A 14,435-nucleotide genomic window follows, 5' to 3' on the forward strand; every position below is an offset into this window, starting at 1 on the left:
CATCTTTGAAATCTATGGAGTTATTCTGGATATACACCAGGTAACTGAGATCAGAATCTGGCCCTAAGTACTGAAAACAGCCTTGGTGGACAATGTCACCATGGCAAATACAGTGCTGTTTTTGAAGATGCCGTTATACAGTGTCCTTAGGACAATGATGTGCTTTTTTACAGGGCACGTGTCTGGGTGCATGGAATAAGCTTGGTACATTTTGTTTTTATTACGGGGAAAAGATCCTTAACTAGTACAGTGAAAACAGAATTCTGGTCCCAAAAGTAGCATGCAGTTTGTTTTTGCATATCACTGGAAAAAAAGGGAGGTCAGAAAGAATGGTGGGGTGGTTTGTTTTGGAGGAAGTCGAATTCATTTCCACTTCAGACCCTATTCCCCATCCCTTGCAAGGCCCAGACATTGGACTATCATTTGGAGAGGAGAAGAAGAAGAACACAAAGTGCTGCCAACTCTTATCAGTGTCAAGTATCAGGGGGTAGCCATGTTAGTCTGTATCCACAAAAACAACAAGGAGACCGGTGGCACCTTTAAAGACTGACAGATTTATTTGGGCATAAGCTTTCATGGGTAAAAAACCACTTCTTCACGCACTCTTATCAGTGACTCCCCTCAGTAACTGCTATCATCGGTGCTGCCAACAGTCATGATTTTATTGCGAGTCTCATAGGATGTAGTTTGTGCTGGACATAAACAATTATGTGTGAATCTCAACTTTCATTAAAGTACATTTCTGGCCCTTGGGTTGCAGAGGAAAGCTTGAAATTGGGACCCAAGTGCACCCTAAAGATTGAGAAACAAGAAGACAAAAAGAACCCCACAGTTATTCTTGTTATGTCTCATGATTTCTAAGACAATCTAATTAAGCTGGGGAGCCTGAGTCATGATTTTTGAGCATTTGGAGTTTGCAACACTGCGTCATGGTCCAAAAGAGTTTTGAGCCACCTCTTTCCAAACTCAGCATCATCAATACAGCTGTTTAAATTCTTCATTGTCATTAATATTAGCTGAAAATCTAGCTCTTTGTTTTGCTTTTGAACCATTCATGAACTGATCTCTGCTACAGTGAACAAGTTAGTTAATGGTTAGTAATCACTGAAGAGTTTGGATGGACAATTTTTAGCCTTTGAATTGTCTGGCAATGATTCACTGCAGCTATTCATTCTTGGTTATATGTGTAATTAATTGTCTAAGTCACATGGTACCGATTTCCTGTTTGATTGAGTGAACTTTTTAAACTGGAGAATGATGAAAAATAAATGCACTTTCCAGTAGGCATTTGTGCTAACATCCGTGAAACTTCCGGAATTTGCAAACATTTTCATTAGTCCAAATACTTTTGGATCCACAAATATAAGAGTAAAGCCAGTTTGTTCATTAATATACTGACAAGTTACTAAGATAGCTCTAACCACATGGCAGAAGGAGCAAAAAGAGCAGGTGCCCCAACGGAGCTGGGTTTACAAGGAATGTAGGATCAGATTCTTGAACTATAATGGTGACAGGGATTGTGAGAAATATTAAAAAGCAGAATGCTAAATTCTAAAGCAGAAAGCGCAAATGGAAAATGAATTACATGGGTATTACCAATATGTCAAGACAGCAATGGAATACTGTAAAAGAAACAAATTGTTCTTTACAAGATAGGGAAGCTGTGGAAATTGCTTTACACTTGTCCAGGTCTGTGACATAAATAACTGGCAATAAATAATAACTTTAATTTAAAAATTTTTTTAAAAAGAGTCTTCATCATGATTAGACCATCTTTGTCATTCTTGCTGTAATTCTTTTTTTTTTAATTATTATTTTTATCTTTAAATTCTGGGTGAATTTGGTGCTTTGAAAGCAAGTAAATGAACGACAGATCTGGCTAGAAGCCAGGCAGAATGATAGAAGCTACTGTGAAACCTTCCCCTTTCAGACCTGTGCTAATATTAACTCTGAGATGAACTGCAAGACCTTGGGTCGTCAAACTTAGGTAATTTGAGTGAGTGAGAATTAAAAACAAAAATGATGAGTGAGTTCTTAAGTGATTCATTTTATCATCATTACATGAGATCCAATTAATATTTCTTTCTTATCACTGGTCCAAAACCAGTGCTGAAAAAAGTTTATCAGTACTAAAAATATGTGGGCAGGTAGGGCAAAATATTTCTAGCAGGTCATGAGGTTTCAGGCCTTTCAATCATGTCATTCTGATGACCACCTTCTGCCAAGTGACTCAGTGGGTCTTCAGCAGGAACATACAAATTCCCATACTGCATCACACCCTGTGGCTCACAATCTCTCTGGTCTCCAATCAGCAAAATATTTAAGCATGTGATTCAGTCTATCCCTATTCAGCAAATAGTTAAGCACATGCTTAGCTTAAGACAATGGGACCTAAGCATGTGCTTAAAGTTAAACTGTTTAACTGTAGAGGGAAGGACTGCTGAATCAGGACCTTGCTGCCTCAGGTTCCTCAAGAACAGAATGGGGATAATATTGTTTACCTGCTTCACCAGAACTGTTGTAGGATTTAGGCCCTGATCCTGCTAAAACAAATTACGGGCAGATCTCTACGCCTACAATGTCCATGGGGTTCCACTTCCACGCAATGACAAGGTTCTGCCCACTGAGAATCAGCTGGGACTTTAAATAGTGTTTGTAAAGTAGTTTGATGAAAGATACGAGAAGAGGGAAAAATATTATTAAACATCTTCAGTGGCAATATGTTCATAAAACACCACCAACAAAAGCCCTATCAAAACAAAACACCATAATGCACACACACAATTTTCTGTCTAGGAAGAGAATGAGAGAAAGAACAAACCACATGTGACAAATATTAAGTCATGTCACTTATTGCTCTACTGGAAGGCACTCAGATGCTATGGGGATAAGCACGCTATAAGACCCAATATAGAGCGGAACAGAAAAGCATTTTTTTCTCATCCTTAAATTCAAGGCTCTTTGTGCTCTCCTTCTGCACTAAAAGTTCCTGTCACCATTTTTGTAAGTATGCAGCTCCTCATCTTTGCTCTGGTGTCCTTGCCAAGACATCCCATCCCCTTTCCCCACCGTTGAGCTGCAGCTTAACATAGGAATTTCTAGAGTGGGTCAGACTAGTAGTGTGTCTAATCCAGTATCCCATCTTTGACAGTATCCAATACCAGCTCCTCCAGAGGAAGAAACCCTGTAGTAGGCAGCTATGGGGTAACCTGCCTCTAGGGAAAGTATCCTTCTACCCCCATGCCCCAATTATTAGAAGTTATAAAGGTCCCCATAGAAATGGGATCTGACCTCTATCCCTACAGAAAGGAGATGTGCCCCCTAATAAAGGTGTGTCTCCCTACAGCAAGGTGATCTGCCATCTCTCCCCATAGAAAGGGGGTGTGTCCCCCCTATAGAGGGGTGTCTCCCCACAGCAAGGCGATCTGCCCTCTCTCCCCATAGAAAGGGGATGTGTCCCCCTATAAAGGGGTGTCTCGCCACAGCAAGGGGATCTACCCTCTCTCCCCATAGAAAGGGGACATGGCTCCTATAGAGGGGTGTCTCCCCAAAGCAAGGGGATCTGCCCTCTCTCCCCATAGAAAGGTTTCAGAGTAGCAGCCGTGTTAGTCTGTATTCGCAAAAAGAAAAGGAGTACTTGTGGCACCTTAGAGACTAACAAATTTATTTGAGCATAAGCTTTCATGAGATGCATCCGATGAAGTGAGCTGTAGCTCACGAAAGCTTATGCTCAAATAAATTTGTTAGTCCCTAAGGTGCCACAAGTACTCCTTTTCTTTTTCCCCATAGAAAGGGTGTGTCCCCCCTATAAAGGGGTGTCTCCCCCTAGCAAGGGGATCTGCCCTCTCTCCCCATAGAAAGGGGGCGTGCCCCTATAGAGGGGTGTCTCCCCACAGCAAGGGGATCTACCCTCTCTCCCCATAGAAAGGGGACATGGCTCCTATAGAGGGGTGTCTCCCCATAGCAAGGGGATCTGCCCTCTCTCCCTATAGAAACGGGGTGTGCCCCCTATAGAGGGGTGTCTCCCCACAGCAAGGGGATCTACCCTCTCTCCCCATAGAAAGGGGACATGGCTCCTATAGAGGGGTGTCTCCCCCTAGCAAGGGGATCTGCCCTCTCTCCCCATAGAAAGGGGGCGTGCCCCCTATAGAGGGGTGTCTCCCCATAGCAAGGGGATCTGACCTCTCTCCCCATAGAAAGGGGATGATGTGCCCCCCACATAGGGGTCTCTCCCCACACGAAGAGGCCGGCCCCGCACCAGGAGGATCACCCCTCCCAAAGGCGCGGGGCGACGGCATTGCAGCGCTCCTGCAGGAGCTGGCCACGAATCCTTTTGCAAAGGACTACATATCCCATGGTGCACCGAGGGGCAATCGCCGCAGCAAACGCGCCCCTCACTAGAGGACTACAATTCCCAGTGCTCTGCGTCAGACGCGCAGACACCTTAGGCAGAGGACTACCATCCCCATGGTGCACTGCGGCACGGGGAGTCCTCCCACCCGCCGCCTCCCCCTTCCCTCCGCGGCGCCCGGATAAAGGTTCCGCTCCGTGCGCACTGCGGCTCGGCGCGGCGCTGCCAGTGAAGACAGCGGCGGGGCCCGGCCGCGGGGCGCTGTTCCCTCGCGGCGAAGGAGGCCGAGGCTACAGCCTGGCAGCGGCGGAGTCTCCGCCGGGGTGGGGCTGGGGTAGCGGAACCGACCTGGAGGACATGGACGGCGGAGGCGCCCCCCCGACGAGGGGCCCCGGCACCGGGGGCGGAGTGATCCGCGAGCTGTGCCGCGGCTTCGGCCACTACAACCGGCACCTGGCGCGGCTGCAGCACAACCTGCGGGAGACCAAGAAGTTCTTCCGCGACATCAAGTACTCCCAGGGGCAGCCCTTCCCCATCGTGGCCATCCCCCCGGGGCCTGAGGAGCCGCCGCCGCCGGCCGTCCTCCCCCCGCCCGGCTCTAGGGACAGCGCCCCCAGCGGCAGCGTGCTGCAGGCCGGTAAGCGGCGAGAGGGGAGCTCCCCGACTGGGCTAATGGGAGAGCACCTAGGGGGTGGGGTTCAGAGGGGGGAGGGGCAGCTCGGGGGGCGGGGCCGCGTGGTGGCGCCTCCGTGGGCGGGGGGAGCCTGGGGTCTGTGTGGGGCAAAGCTGGGTTTAGGGGTGATGTGTAGGGTGGGGGGACCTGTGGGGTAGAGTGTGTGTGACTGTAGGAGGTTTGGGGGGCGGTGTATGGGGGGGTGGGGAGAGCTGGGGGGGCCATGGCTGGGGGGGAGGTGTATGGGGGGGTGGGGAGAGCTGGGCGGGGGCCATGGCTGGGGGGGGCGGTGTATGGGGGGGTGGGGAGAGCTGGGCGGGGGCCATGGCGGGGGGGGGGCGGTGTATGGGGGGGTGGGGAGAGCTGGGCGGGGGCCATGGCTGGGGGGGGGCGGTGTATGGGGGGGTGGGGAGAGCTGGGCGGGGGCCATGGCTGGGGGGGGGCGGTGTATGGGGGGGTGGGGAGAGCTGGGCGGGGGCCATGGCTGGGGGGGGGCGGTGTATGGGGGGGTGGGGGAGAGCTGGGCGGGGGCCATGGCTGGGGGGGGGCGGTGTATGGGGGGGTGGGGGAGAGCTGGGCGGGGGCCATGGCTGGGGGGGGCGGTGTATGGGGGGGTGGGGGAGAGCTGGGCGGGGGCCATGGCTGGGGGGGGGCGGTGTATGGGGGGGTGGGGGAGAGCTGGGCGGGGGCCATGGCTGGGGGGGGGCGGTGTATGGGGGGGTGGGGGAGAGCTGGGCGGGGGCCATGGCTGGGGGGGGCGGTGTATGGGGGGGTGGGGAGAGCTGGGCGGGGGCCATGGCTGGGGGGGGCGGTGTATGGGGGGGTGGGGGAGAGCTGGGCGGGGGCCATGGCTGGGGGGGCGGTGTATTGGGGGGAGCTGTGTATTCCAGGGAAGAATAGGGCTGGTCTCTGGGCAGAATAAGTGGTTTATGGGGCTGGTGCAACAAAAATGGGGTGGATGTGGGTGGGGGAGACGTAGGGAGAGATGCACAGAAAGGAGGAAAGGGTTGAGCATGCTGAGGTCCAGTGGAGCATTGGGGAGGAGAGGGGAAACTCAGTGTGACAAGGGGGCATTGATACAAAAGGTGAGATGTGCTGGCAAATTAAAGGAGGTGAGGTTCTTGCTAGGAGGTTATGGGTGCTGATTGGTGGCAGTTTTGCAATTACTGTAAAATTGAATGATTTATGTGCAATGCAGTTTGCTTCAGTAAAAGCTCTCAGAAGTAACCATGTTCAATTTTTTTCATTCCTCCCCCCCACCTATGAGCAGTTGTAAACAGCCATGATACAAATCTCTTTATAGTATGTACGGGTTTCAGAGGGGTAGCTGTATTAGTTTGATCAGTAAAAACAATGGGGAGTCCTTGTGGCACTTTAGACTCTCAAATTTATTTGGGCATAAGCTTTCATGGGATTTGTTAGTCTCTAAAATGTCACACAGACTTCTCATTGTTTTTATGATATGTGTAGAAGTTCAGCTTCCAGGCAATATCTTTTATGAGACGGACCTACTGCAATTAACAGCTTTATAAACCTTTCCATGTACTCAGAAGTCATTCCTGAAGTGTACATGGTTTGTTTTTCTTAGCTTTTTGCTCAATAAGCCTTGTGCCCCAACTGTTAAACATCCTGATATAAAAATCAGTTGTTGTTGTGAGACTTAAAATCTGTCGCACTCAAAATAAAGCGTTCTATATAGAACACCTGAGGCTGAAAGGGCTACTCTGAAAATCTAACCTAATTCTTACCACTGATGCTTTTTGTTTACATTCTATTTTTTGTGGTTTTTGTTTTCAGTTTCCAAGGCAATAGGAAACAAACCAATCAGTTTCACTTCTGGTTTTAGCCAGCTTTGATGTGATTTGTGCATTGTCACAATACTGAAAACATTTGGCTTCCAAACATTGGAGGAGAAATGTTTAAATACAAATAAAACTGTCTGCAGTGATATTTTTGACTTCTATAATATAAACTTTTTCCTTTTGGGTGTTAAACTTGTTTAAAAACCTCTCAGTTCAGGGCATAAACTGTACCCGTCTTTACCCCTTTAAACTGTTAGGTTATTCAAAATTTTACATTGTTTTTGTTTTTCAATGTTGTTCCAACCTGAGCTCTTGCATGACTACCTAGTTTTGAATGTCAGTTCACATGACCTTTAGATATCAAGGTGGCAAAGAAGGCCTGAGGAGACCGTTAAGTAGTCAATGAGCAGGTTACTGTGGCCATGTATATTGTGTAAATGACAGGTCCAGAACTGCAGTTTGTTCAGTGGCTGTGTAACATCCTGCCATTGTAGATATAAGCATGTCTTAAGTTATGAGAACACATGAGCATCTGCTGCATGCATGCTAAGGTCATGGTCCTGCATGTTACCTCAGCATGTGAGTAATCAACTTGGTTGAATGGAACTACTTGCTTGCATAATGTTATTTCATATGCTTAAGTGTTTCCTGGATGGGTGTCTAAAGCTGATATAACTGAGAGATTTTTGGGGCTGCTTTCTTCTGGTTAAAATATTTAAAAGAAAAAGTTATTATCTTAGTGCCCAAACTCATGTTTTGTAGAACCTTATTGTAACAGAGGGGAGAGACTTTAAGAGTGCCTTAGGAATCAAGGAGCACAGCTCCTATTGATTTTTTTTCAGGAAAGCACTCGCCTTTCAGAGTTTGCGTCTTAAATGCTGTAGCATTCTGTACGGTGCATGTGAATCAGGAAGTAAAACATACTAGTGTCTTTATTGTCCAGGGTTGAGATAGACTTCCTGAAATGCTACACTTCTAATTTACTTTCTAAATTCAAAAGGTGGTGATATCCAAAGAGGTCTATTAAAATAATAAAAAACAACAAACCTATCCCTAGCTTGTTTTCAATCATGGCAGCTAATGTTCTAAAATAACATTATAGAAATACCTGGCCCTAAATAAGCCACTGGGAAGCAAGCTATCTAAAAGTTAGGTTGCCTTCACTTTGTTCTGTATCAATATCAAATGCATCTGTTAAGTTGCCATTCTGGCTTTATTGGAAAAAGGAGGTTAAAATTAATAGTTGGCTGGTTGTAGGACCTGAGAGCCCTGTCTTTCATGTTGTATTAGAAAGACCTTTTTTAAAACAAATCTTAACACATCTGGTGATTAGGAGGGTGACTGCTAAAAGCTATTGGTAATGGACAAGTGATTGATCACAGATTGAAAGGATGGGTCTCCTCTACCCAGTGTGCATCAAGCACTAAGACAACTCTCGAAAGCTTATGCTCAAATTTGTTAGTCTCTAAGGTGCCACAAGTCCTCCTTTTCTTTTTGCGAATACAGACTAACACGGCTGCTACTCTGAAATGTGTAATTTCTTTGTCAGCAATACAAGCAAAATGAACTTCAGAGGATGGAAGCTTGGGGATTATGCTAGTTTCTGTTAAAGGGAGAACACCTTTGTAGCATTGCTGTTTGTGTATCTTGGGTTTAATAACAGAACTTTGTCACAGATACACATGTATCAAGAAATTTCTATTGTGGTTTTATAACAAGGAAAAATGTTTCTAAAGAGAGGCTTCTCATTAGCCTGCTTCAGTGTTAAAGCTGCTTCTTGTACGAAACTCTGGCTGTTCCTCTTTGACTTCGCTAGCCGTCATGTTTCATACTGAATTTACATAATGGAATCTCCCAGGGGTTCTGATCAGGGGTTTATCAATGCTACCAGGTTCTACTCTTGTATGTAAAGAAATGGCAAAATAAAACCCACCAGACAACTGAATAAGGGTTGTTTAGGGTTGCCATAACTCTAATTGAAAACTGGTCCCCTTTCGGCAGTGGTGATGGGGCAAGCTGTTTGCTCCATCTGATAAAAAGAGATCAATTAAGATATCTCCTATGTAACGTGCACCTTACGAAACTGAATCCTGTGTCTACTGCACTGAACAGTGATTAACAAATTGCAAAATACAAATGGAAGCTAAAAAGAAGAGAAGATGCCTTGCATAACTCAATGTTAAAATTGGTACCGAAGAGGAACCATGCAGTAATCAGGAATTGAGTGCTGTGGTACCAGTAGTGTTTAGAGTATGTGAAAAGATGACCTCTGTAGGTGCTACATGGAATGGAATGTGATCTAATTGAATTGTGGGATGGAGGACTAATCTGAATTGATGTTGCTGTCAAGGTGAGTAAATGGAATGAGCATATGTGGCTCTTAAATAAGGAATGCTGTGGTCTTGAGCATAGCATGGTTGGCATATGTGGTAGGATAGCAGCAATAGTTACCCTGACTTTATTTTGTATTTCAGTGGTAATTTAAACAAAATAAATAGCAAAGAAAACACCATACTTTGCAAAAAGATGCGTTCATGGGAGAGGTACTTGGCTGCATACTTTGCTAAATTAAATAAAGTAACCAGGGATGCACTTGTAAATAGGTACTAACAACCCCTTTTACTGTTTGAGAAACTGTTTTCCTTACTCTAGACCTAGCATCCTTATGAATTCTTCTGAAACAAGACCCTACCATACCATGAGAGCTGGGGAAAGTCTGAGATGGGACTGGTGCGGAAAGGAAGGGAAATCCTCAAATTGTTTTGGAGAACAGACTTTTAAACTGCCATGCTGCCCAACGTCCCTATCCTTACCTTGAGATGATTAGCTCACGCTCCTGGTCTTTTACATCTGGTCCTCCAATAAACACAGTTTTGTTCTCCAAGCTCTGACAGCAGTTTATTTGAAAGGTATATCATTATGAAACCCAGGCTAAACGGTTTTAGGTTTCATAATGTATAAGTATAAAGCAATACTTTATTTGTATTGCAGCAATCCCCAAAGGGTTGAGGACCCCATTGTGGTTAGAGATGCCAAAGATATGAAAACAAGATTCCTAACACTGAGACTAGTTTTAAAAGACTGTTGGACTACTTGCTGGGTGGAACTTGGCACTACTCTGGCTCAATGCTGCTTTGACAGATCCTGTTCAAAAATAGATGAGAGAAATGCTGTTGTGGCTACCATGGTTCAAGATAAGGTATAGACAGGGCCCAGCTCCACATACCATGAAGACAGTGGCTATGTTATCCATATAGTCATGGCTGCTCTTATAAGAGTCTGCTTTGGCATGTTGATTAGCTGTGTGTGTGTGTGTGTGTGTGTGTGTGTAAATATGTGTGTGGTGTTTTTTTTTTTTTTTTTTTAAAAGACCTCTGCAAAATGACTTTGGGGGGGTAAGGGCACTTCACAGACACTTTCAATCTATGTACTTCTATTCTAAATTATGAATAGATCAAAGGGCTGCACTTGATCTATACAGGGCAGAAATGCCCCTTACTGGAACACTTCAACTCCATAGTGCCACTGTGTTCAAAATGTGCTATCCTTTGTATAGCATAGAAGATGGGGTGCTAGAATGTGGGGATCATGGGGCCAGGGTCCCAGCACTTTTACTGGCCATAAGGGTGAATGGTAGATGGGGGAGGGATGGCTGGGGGAGGCCATGGTTTGGGCACTGGTGACCTCCCCCCACTTTTAGGAAGCTTTCCACCGCTCATGATAGGAGGAAACTTACACCCATGCACACTGTAACTCTAGCTTCTATAACTCTTTCAAGGTCAGTAGTGTAGTTATCGGTTTCCCAAAGCTTACTGCCTCCATTAAAATGTAACTTGGGTAACTGACTGCAATGCTTTCCCCTCAAGTGCCCCCAAAACAAATTTGTGAGTGACCTTAGATTTCATTCTTTGCTGTACAGCCAGTTCTTTGGTTAATAGATTGTGAATCCTTCAGACAGGGATCATACCTACTTCTGCCTAGCAAATGAGTTTCTGGCTTTGATCAGCGTTTCTGAGTGCTGCTGTAAACTTAGTGGTAGTAAAATAGTTTTAAATGGGGCACAACAGCTGCTTTGGGCATGGCAAATGAGCAATACTAACCACAAGGAATATCCTTTCTCCAGTAAATGTTGTCATCTAATTTTAATCTAGAGTTGCAGATTCAAAGGCTCTCATGGTACCATACATTTTTAGGTGGCCCATGAGTGAGAATCTCTCAGTTGCAATGGCACTTACAGACCCAGAGTCTCCTCTCCTTGGATTTTGGAGCAGAAGGAGAGATTCTGTTGGTGGAGAAAGTGAAGTCTCTTCTGGTGGACCTTGTTCACTTAAATCTTAATGATTTCTTCTTCAGCTAAAAGAAAAGGAGTACTTGTGGCACCTTAGAGACTAACAAATTTATTAGAGCATAAGCTTTCATGAGCTACAGGTCACTTCAAATGCATCCGATGAAGTGAGCTGTAGCTCACGAAAGCTTATACTCTAATAAATTTGTTAGTCTCTAAGGTGCCACAAGTACTGCTTTTCTTTTTGCGAATACAGACTAACACGGCTGCTACTATGAAACCTTCTTCAGCTAGTTTCTCTGATGCTGGAGGTGGGTACCTTAAACGTACTTTGGGATGCTTCAGGAACTTTAAGGAGTGTGGCTTCAAGTGTTTGAATGTTTCCAAGCTGTGAGCCATCAGACGGATACTGACTAGCTAATTCTGTAGATTTCAGTAAGTGCTGTTTTAACTTTATTTCTGAGGTGTGTTGGCCTCATATGGTTGGCTGTGGAACTGATATTTTCTTAATGATTTCACTTATACTTCTGTCTTGGGTGCCTAGAATATAGAGAAGGTGCTTTTTAAAAATTCTCTATTGCTTGATCGATAAAACTAAAACTGGCAGTATAGGGAATACAGTTGTATTCCGAAATGAGATGAGCCGTAGGTAGTACACAACTTGGCTTTGCGTAGAAATGGATAACTGCAAGAGTGAAGGTGAAATTCTGCCCCATTTATGCACTAATGATCTCTAAGTGAATGTCAAAGAAGCCAGTGCAAGTACAGTGTGTGGCAGAAATTCTAGTGGTTTTTTTAATATAAAGTGGATGGGTGCATGTGTGAGTTGATTTGTAACCTGTGAAGAAATGCCCTAAGCAAACTAGACTTGTTTTGCCAAGTAGTTGTGACTCTGAGTTATAAAATCCATTTTGGTGAGACTCTCTTGGTCCTGAATCTGTTGTTTTCATCAAAAAGCTAAATGGGACCCCCATATTTGAAAGCTTCCCTATGGGTACTTATTTGAAGTTTGTTCTAGAACATCAACTGATGTGGTGTAAATTCCCCCAATAAAATTAGCATAACTGCTTTTGCCATAAGCGCACTTCATCATCTGCAGTACTCTGGATTTGGTTCACTTGTTTCCTAGTAAATAGCTTTACAAATTATCTGACATACCAGTGACTTATTACAAAAATTGGGGTTTCAGATTCCCCCATCATCCTAAACATTTCTATGCTGACCAACTGCATCTATGCTCTCCGAGTGCTGTTTTGTACAAAACCCAATGTTTTGTAACCTTCTCTTTGATTTCTTTGCCCCAAGTATCTTTCAGTCTCTTGATTTGGCAAAAATATTACTGCCTGGTACAGTTTATATTTCAGCTTGGTGAATGAAATTCTAATTTTTTTTTAAATTTTGACCGATACGTTTATTTTTAAGCATTTTTATTTTTATCAATTTAAATTTTCAGTTGTTTAAAACCCATAATTTTGTGTGGTTTTCCCCCCTATTTTTATTTGTGAATTTTCACACTTGCGGGAAATTGGGTGTGACAACAGTGATTGACTTTTTAAATCTCAATGTCTGCCGTGTCACATGTCAAAATATATTAAGTAAATTTCCTTAACTTTAAGTTCTCAAGCAGCATTTTTCTTTCTTTGCCTGTTTGTAAATTTCAGTTGTTATTGATGGAAATATTTTTTCATGTGTGTACAGTGAAATCAACATTTACCAACAATTACTGATAAAAATGTAATCTTTCCAAACCTTTTTATATTTATAGAAGGACCGTCCTTAATGAGTTTACTGTTTAGAGGTTTGTTTGAATTGTTTTGCCATCTCAGGTCAGTGTAGACACAGTACAGAAACCACCTTCATAATTAAGCAGTCTGGTGGTAGACTGGTATCACATGTGCTATGGATGTATTTTGTTTATGGTGTAGGTTCCAAGTTTGCTCTGAGCATGCATACTCTAGTCAAGAGTTGACACTGTATTATGGTGGTTGATTTAATTCACTGGCTCAATCACTTACACTGACTGTAACAAATTAACTTGTTGAATGGACGCTGGTCACTGATCAATGTTATATGCAGGAGGAAGGATGAGAATATACAAGCTTGTAGCACCAGGCATGTTCTGATCCACTCAGTAATTCATTTTCTTTAGGCTGCTGTATTCTAACCTTATTGATGTCTTGGTGGGAGGTGTGGGAGTGAGTGTGAGCGTGCAAGAGCATACATATACTTGTGATAGCTTTCCACACTAGTCAAGGAAAGTCTGGAAGAATCCTTACAAATTGTTTGTTTTGAACATGTCTTCACAAGGTCCTGCTGTATTGAGTGTTGCAGCTCCAGTAAGGACTTTGTGTGTGGAGTTTTGAGTTTGATATGTTCGTGCTAGACCTTGGTGGAACAAGGTTGCATTCCAATCGAAGGTGCAGTAGGTCTGTAACTATATGCTAAGACATGATTCACTTCTTTCTTTGTCTCAGAACTTTCAAACCCAATGTTTTGTAAGCTGCTACCCAGAGTTGGCTGAAATTTTCAGTGCAATTAGTGCTGAGGCTAGTCTGTTGTGGTTATGAATTCTGGAAAGGCGTAAACCAAAAAATTAGCCTTTTTTTGGTATTCAAGATGCAGCTTCAAGTTTTTCAATAGAAGAAATGAATCATTTCTCAATATCTGAGGGTTTTATATTGCTACCCATCACTGAGGGCCATCTCGATAAAATCAGTACCAACAGCTAAGTCCCTAATGGAGTCTATGGAGTTTTGAGCACTCTTCCATTTTCAGGGTCAAATCTTTGTTTGGGGAGTTGGGGACACATCATAGGTGGAGGATGTTCATATTGTGAGCCTCACTTTTATGGTGGAAAGCTATTTCTTAATAAAAGTAAGACTACTTGAGCTTTGCTATTTCACACTTGATGATCTGAATTATGGACAGGTAAACCTGACGTCTCTTGATTTGCTTAGACACTTAATACCTAATTAACAAAGTGCCCTAATCTGAATGATGTTAGTAAAATTAGATTAATGGATAGCTATTGTAATGTAGGCTAAAATAATAGCCCTCTTTGTCAAATGTTAACAGACTTAAGTTTGTAGTATTGGGAAATATTTCCCACTATCTGAGGACTCATTGTTTCCTCAGGATTTGAGGTGCAGAACACAATAGCTGTTGGTTTAAGCAGGTTCCCTTCATAGCAAACCTGTTACAAAACCACACACTAACTGGCCATCTGGTCTATGGTAGCTTTTTAGAGATTCTACAGAAGACCTTTTATATGGTGTTGATAACACAGTTTTCCTGTGGAAAAGATTGTATTAAATGCTGTATATG

The 14,435-nt window shown here is 44.0% G+C and overlaps 1 protein-coding gene across 1 annotated transcript in view; it reads left to right on the plus strand.

Moving 5' to 3' along the window:
* The first annotated feature begins 4,439 nt into the window (after positions 1-4,439).
* The window catches only part of DSTYK (dual serine/threonine and tyrosine protein kinase), a 59,069-nt gene continuing 49,073 nt past the window's right edge, over positions 4,440-14,435 (plus strand). The window contains exon 1 of the mRNA XM_038379913.2: positions 4,440-4,988. Within this exon, the coding sequence (XP_038235841.1) occupies positions 4,709-4,988 (280 nt within the window). The 5' untranslated portion in view covers positions 4,440-4,708. The remainder of the gene's footprint in view (positions 4,989-14,435) is intronic.

This window comes from Dermochelys coriacea, chromosome 21 (genome assembly GCF_009764565.3).
Source record: "Dermochelys coriacea isolate rDerCor1 chromosome 21, rDerCor1.pri.v4, whole genome shotgun sequence".
NCBI lineage: Eukaryota > Metazoa > Chordata > Testudines > Dermochelyidae > Dermochelys > Dermochelys coriacea.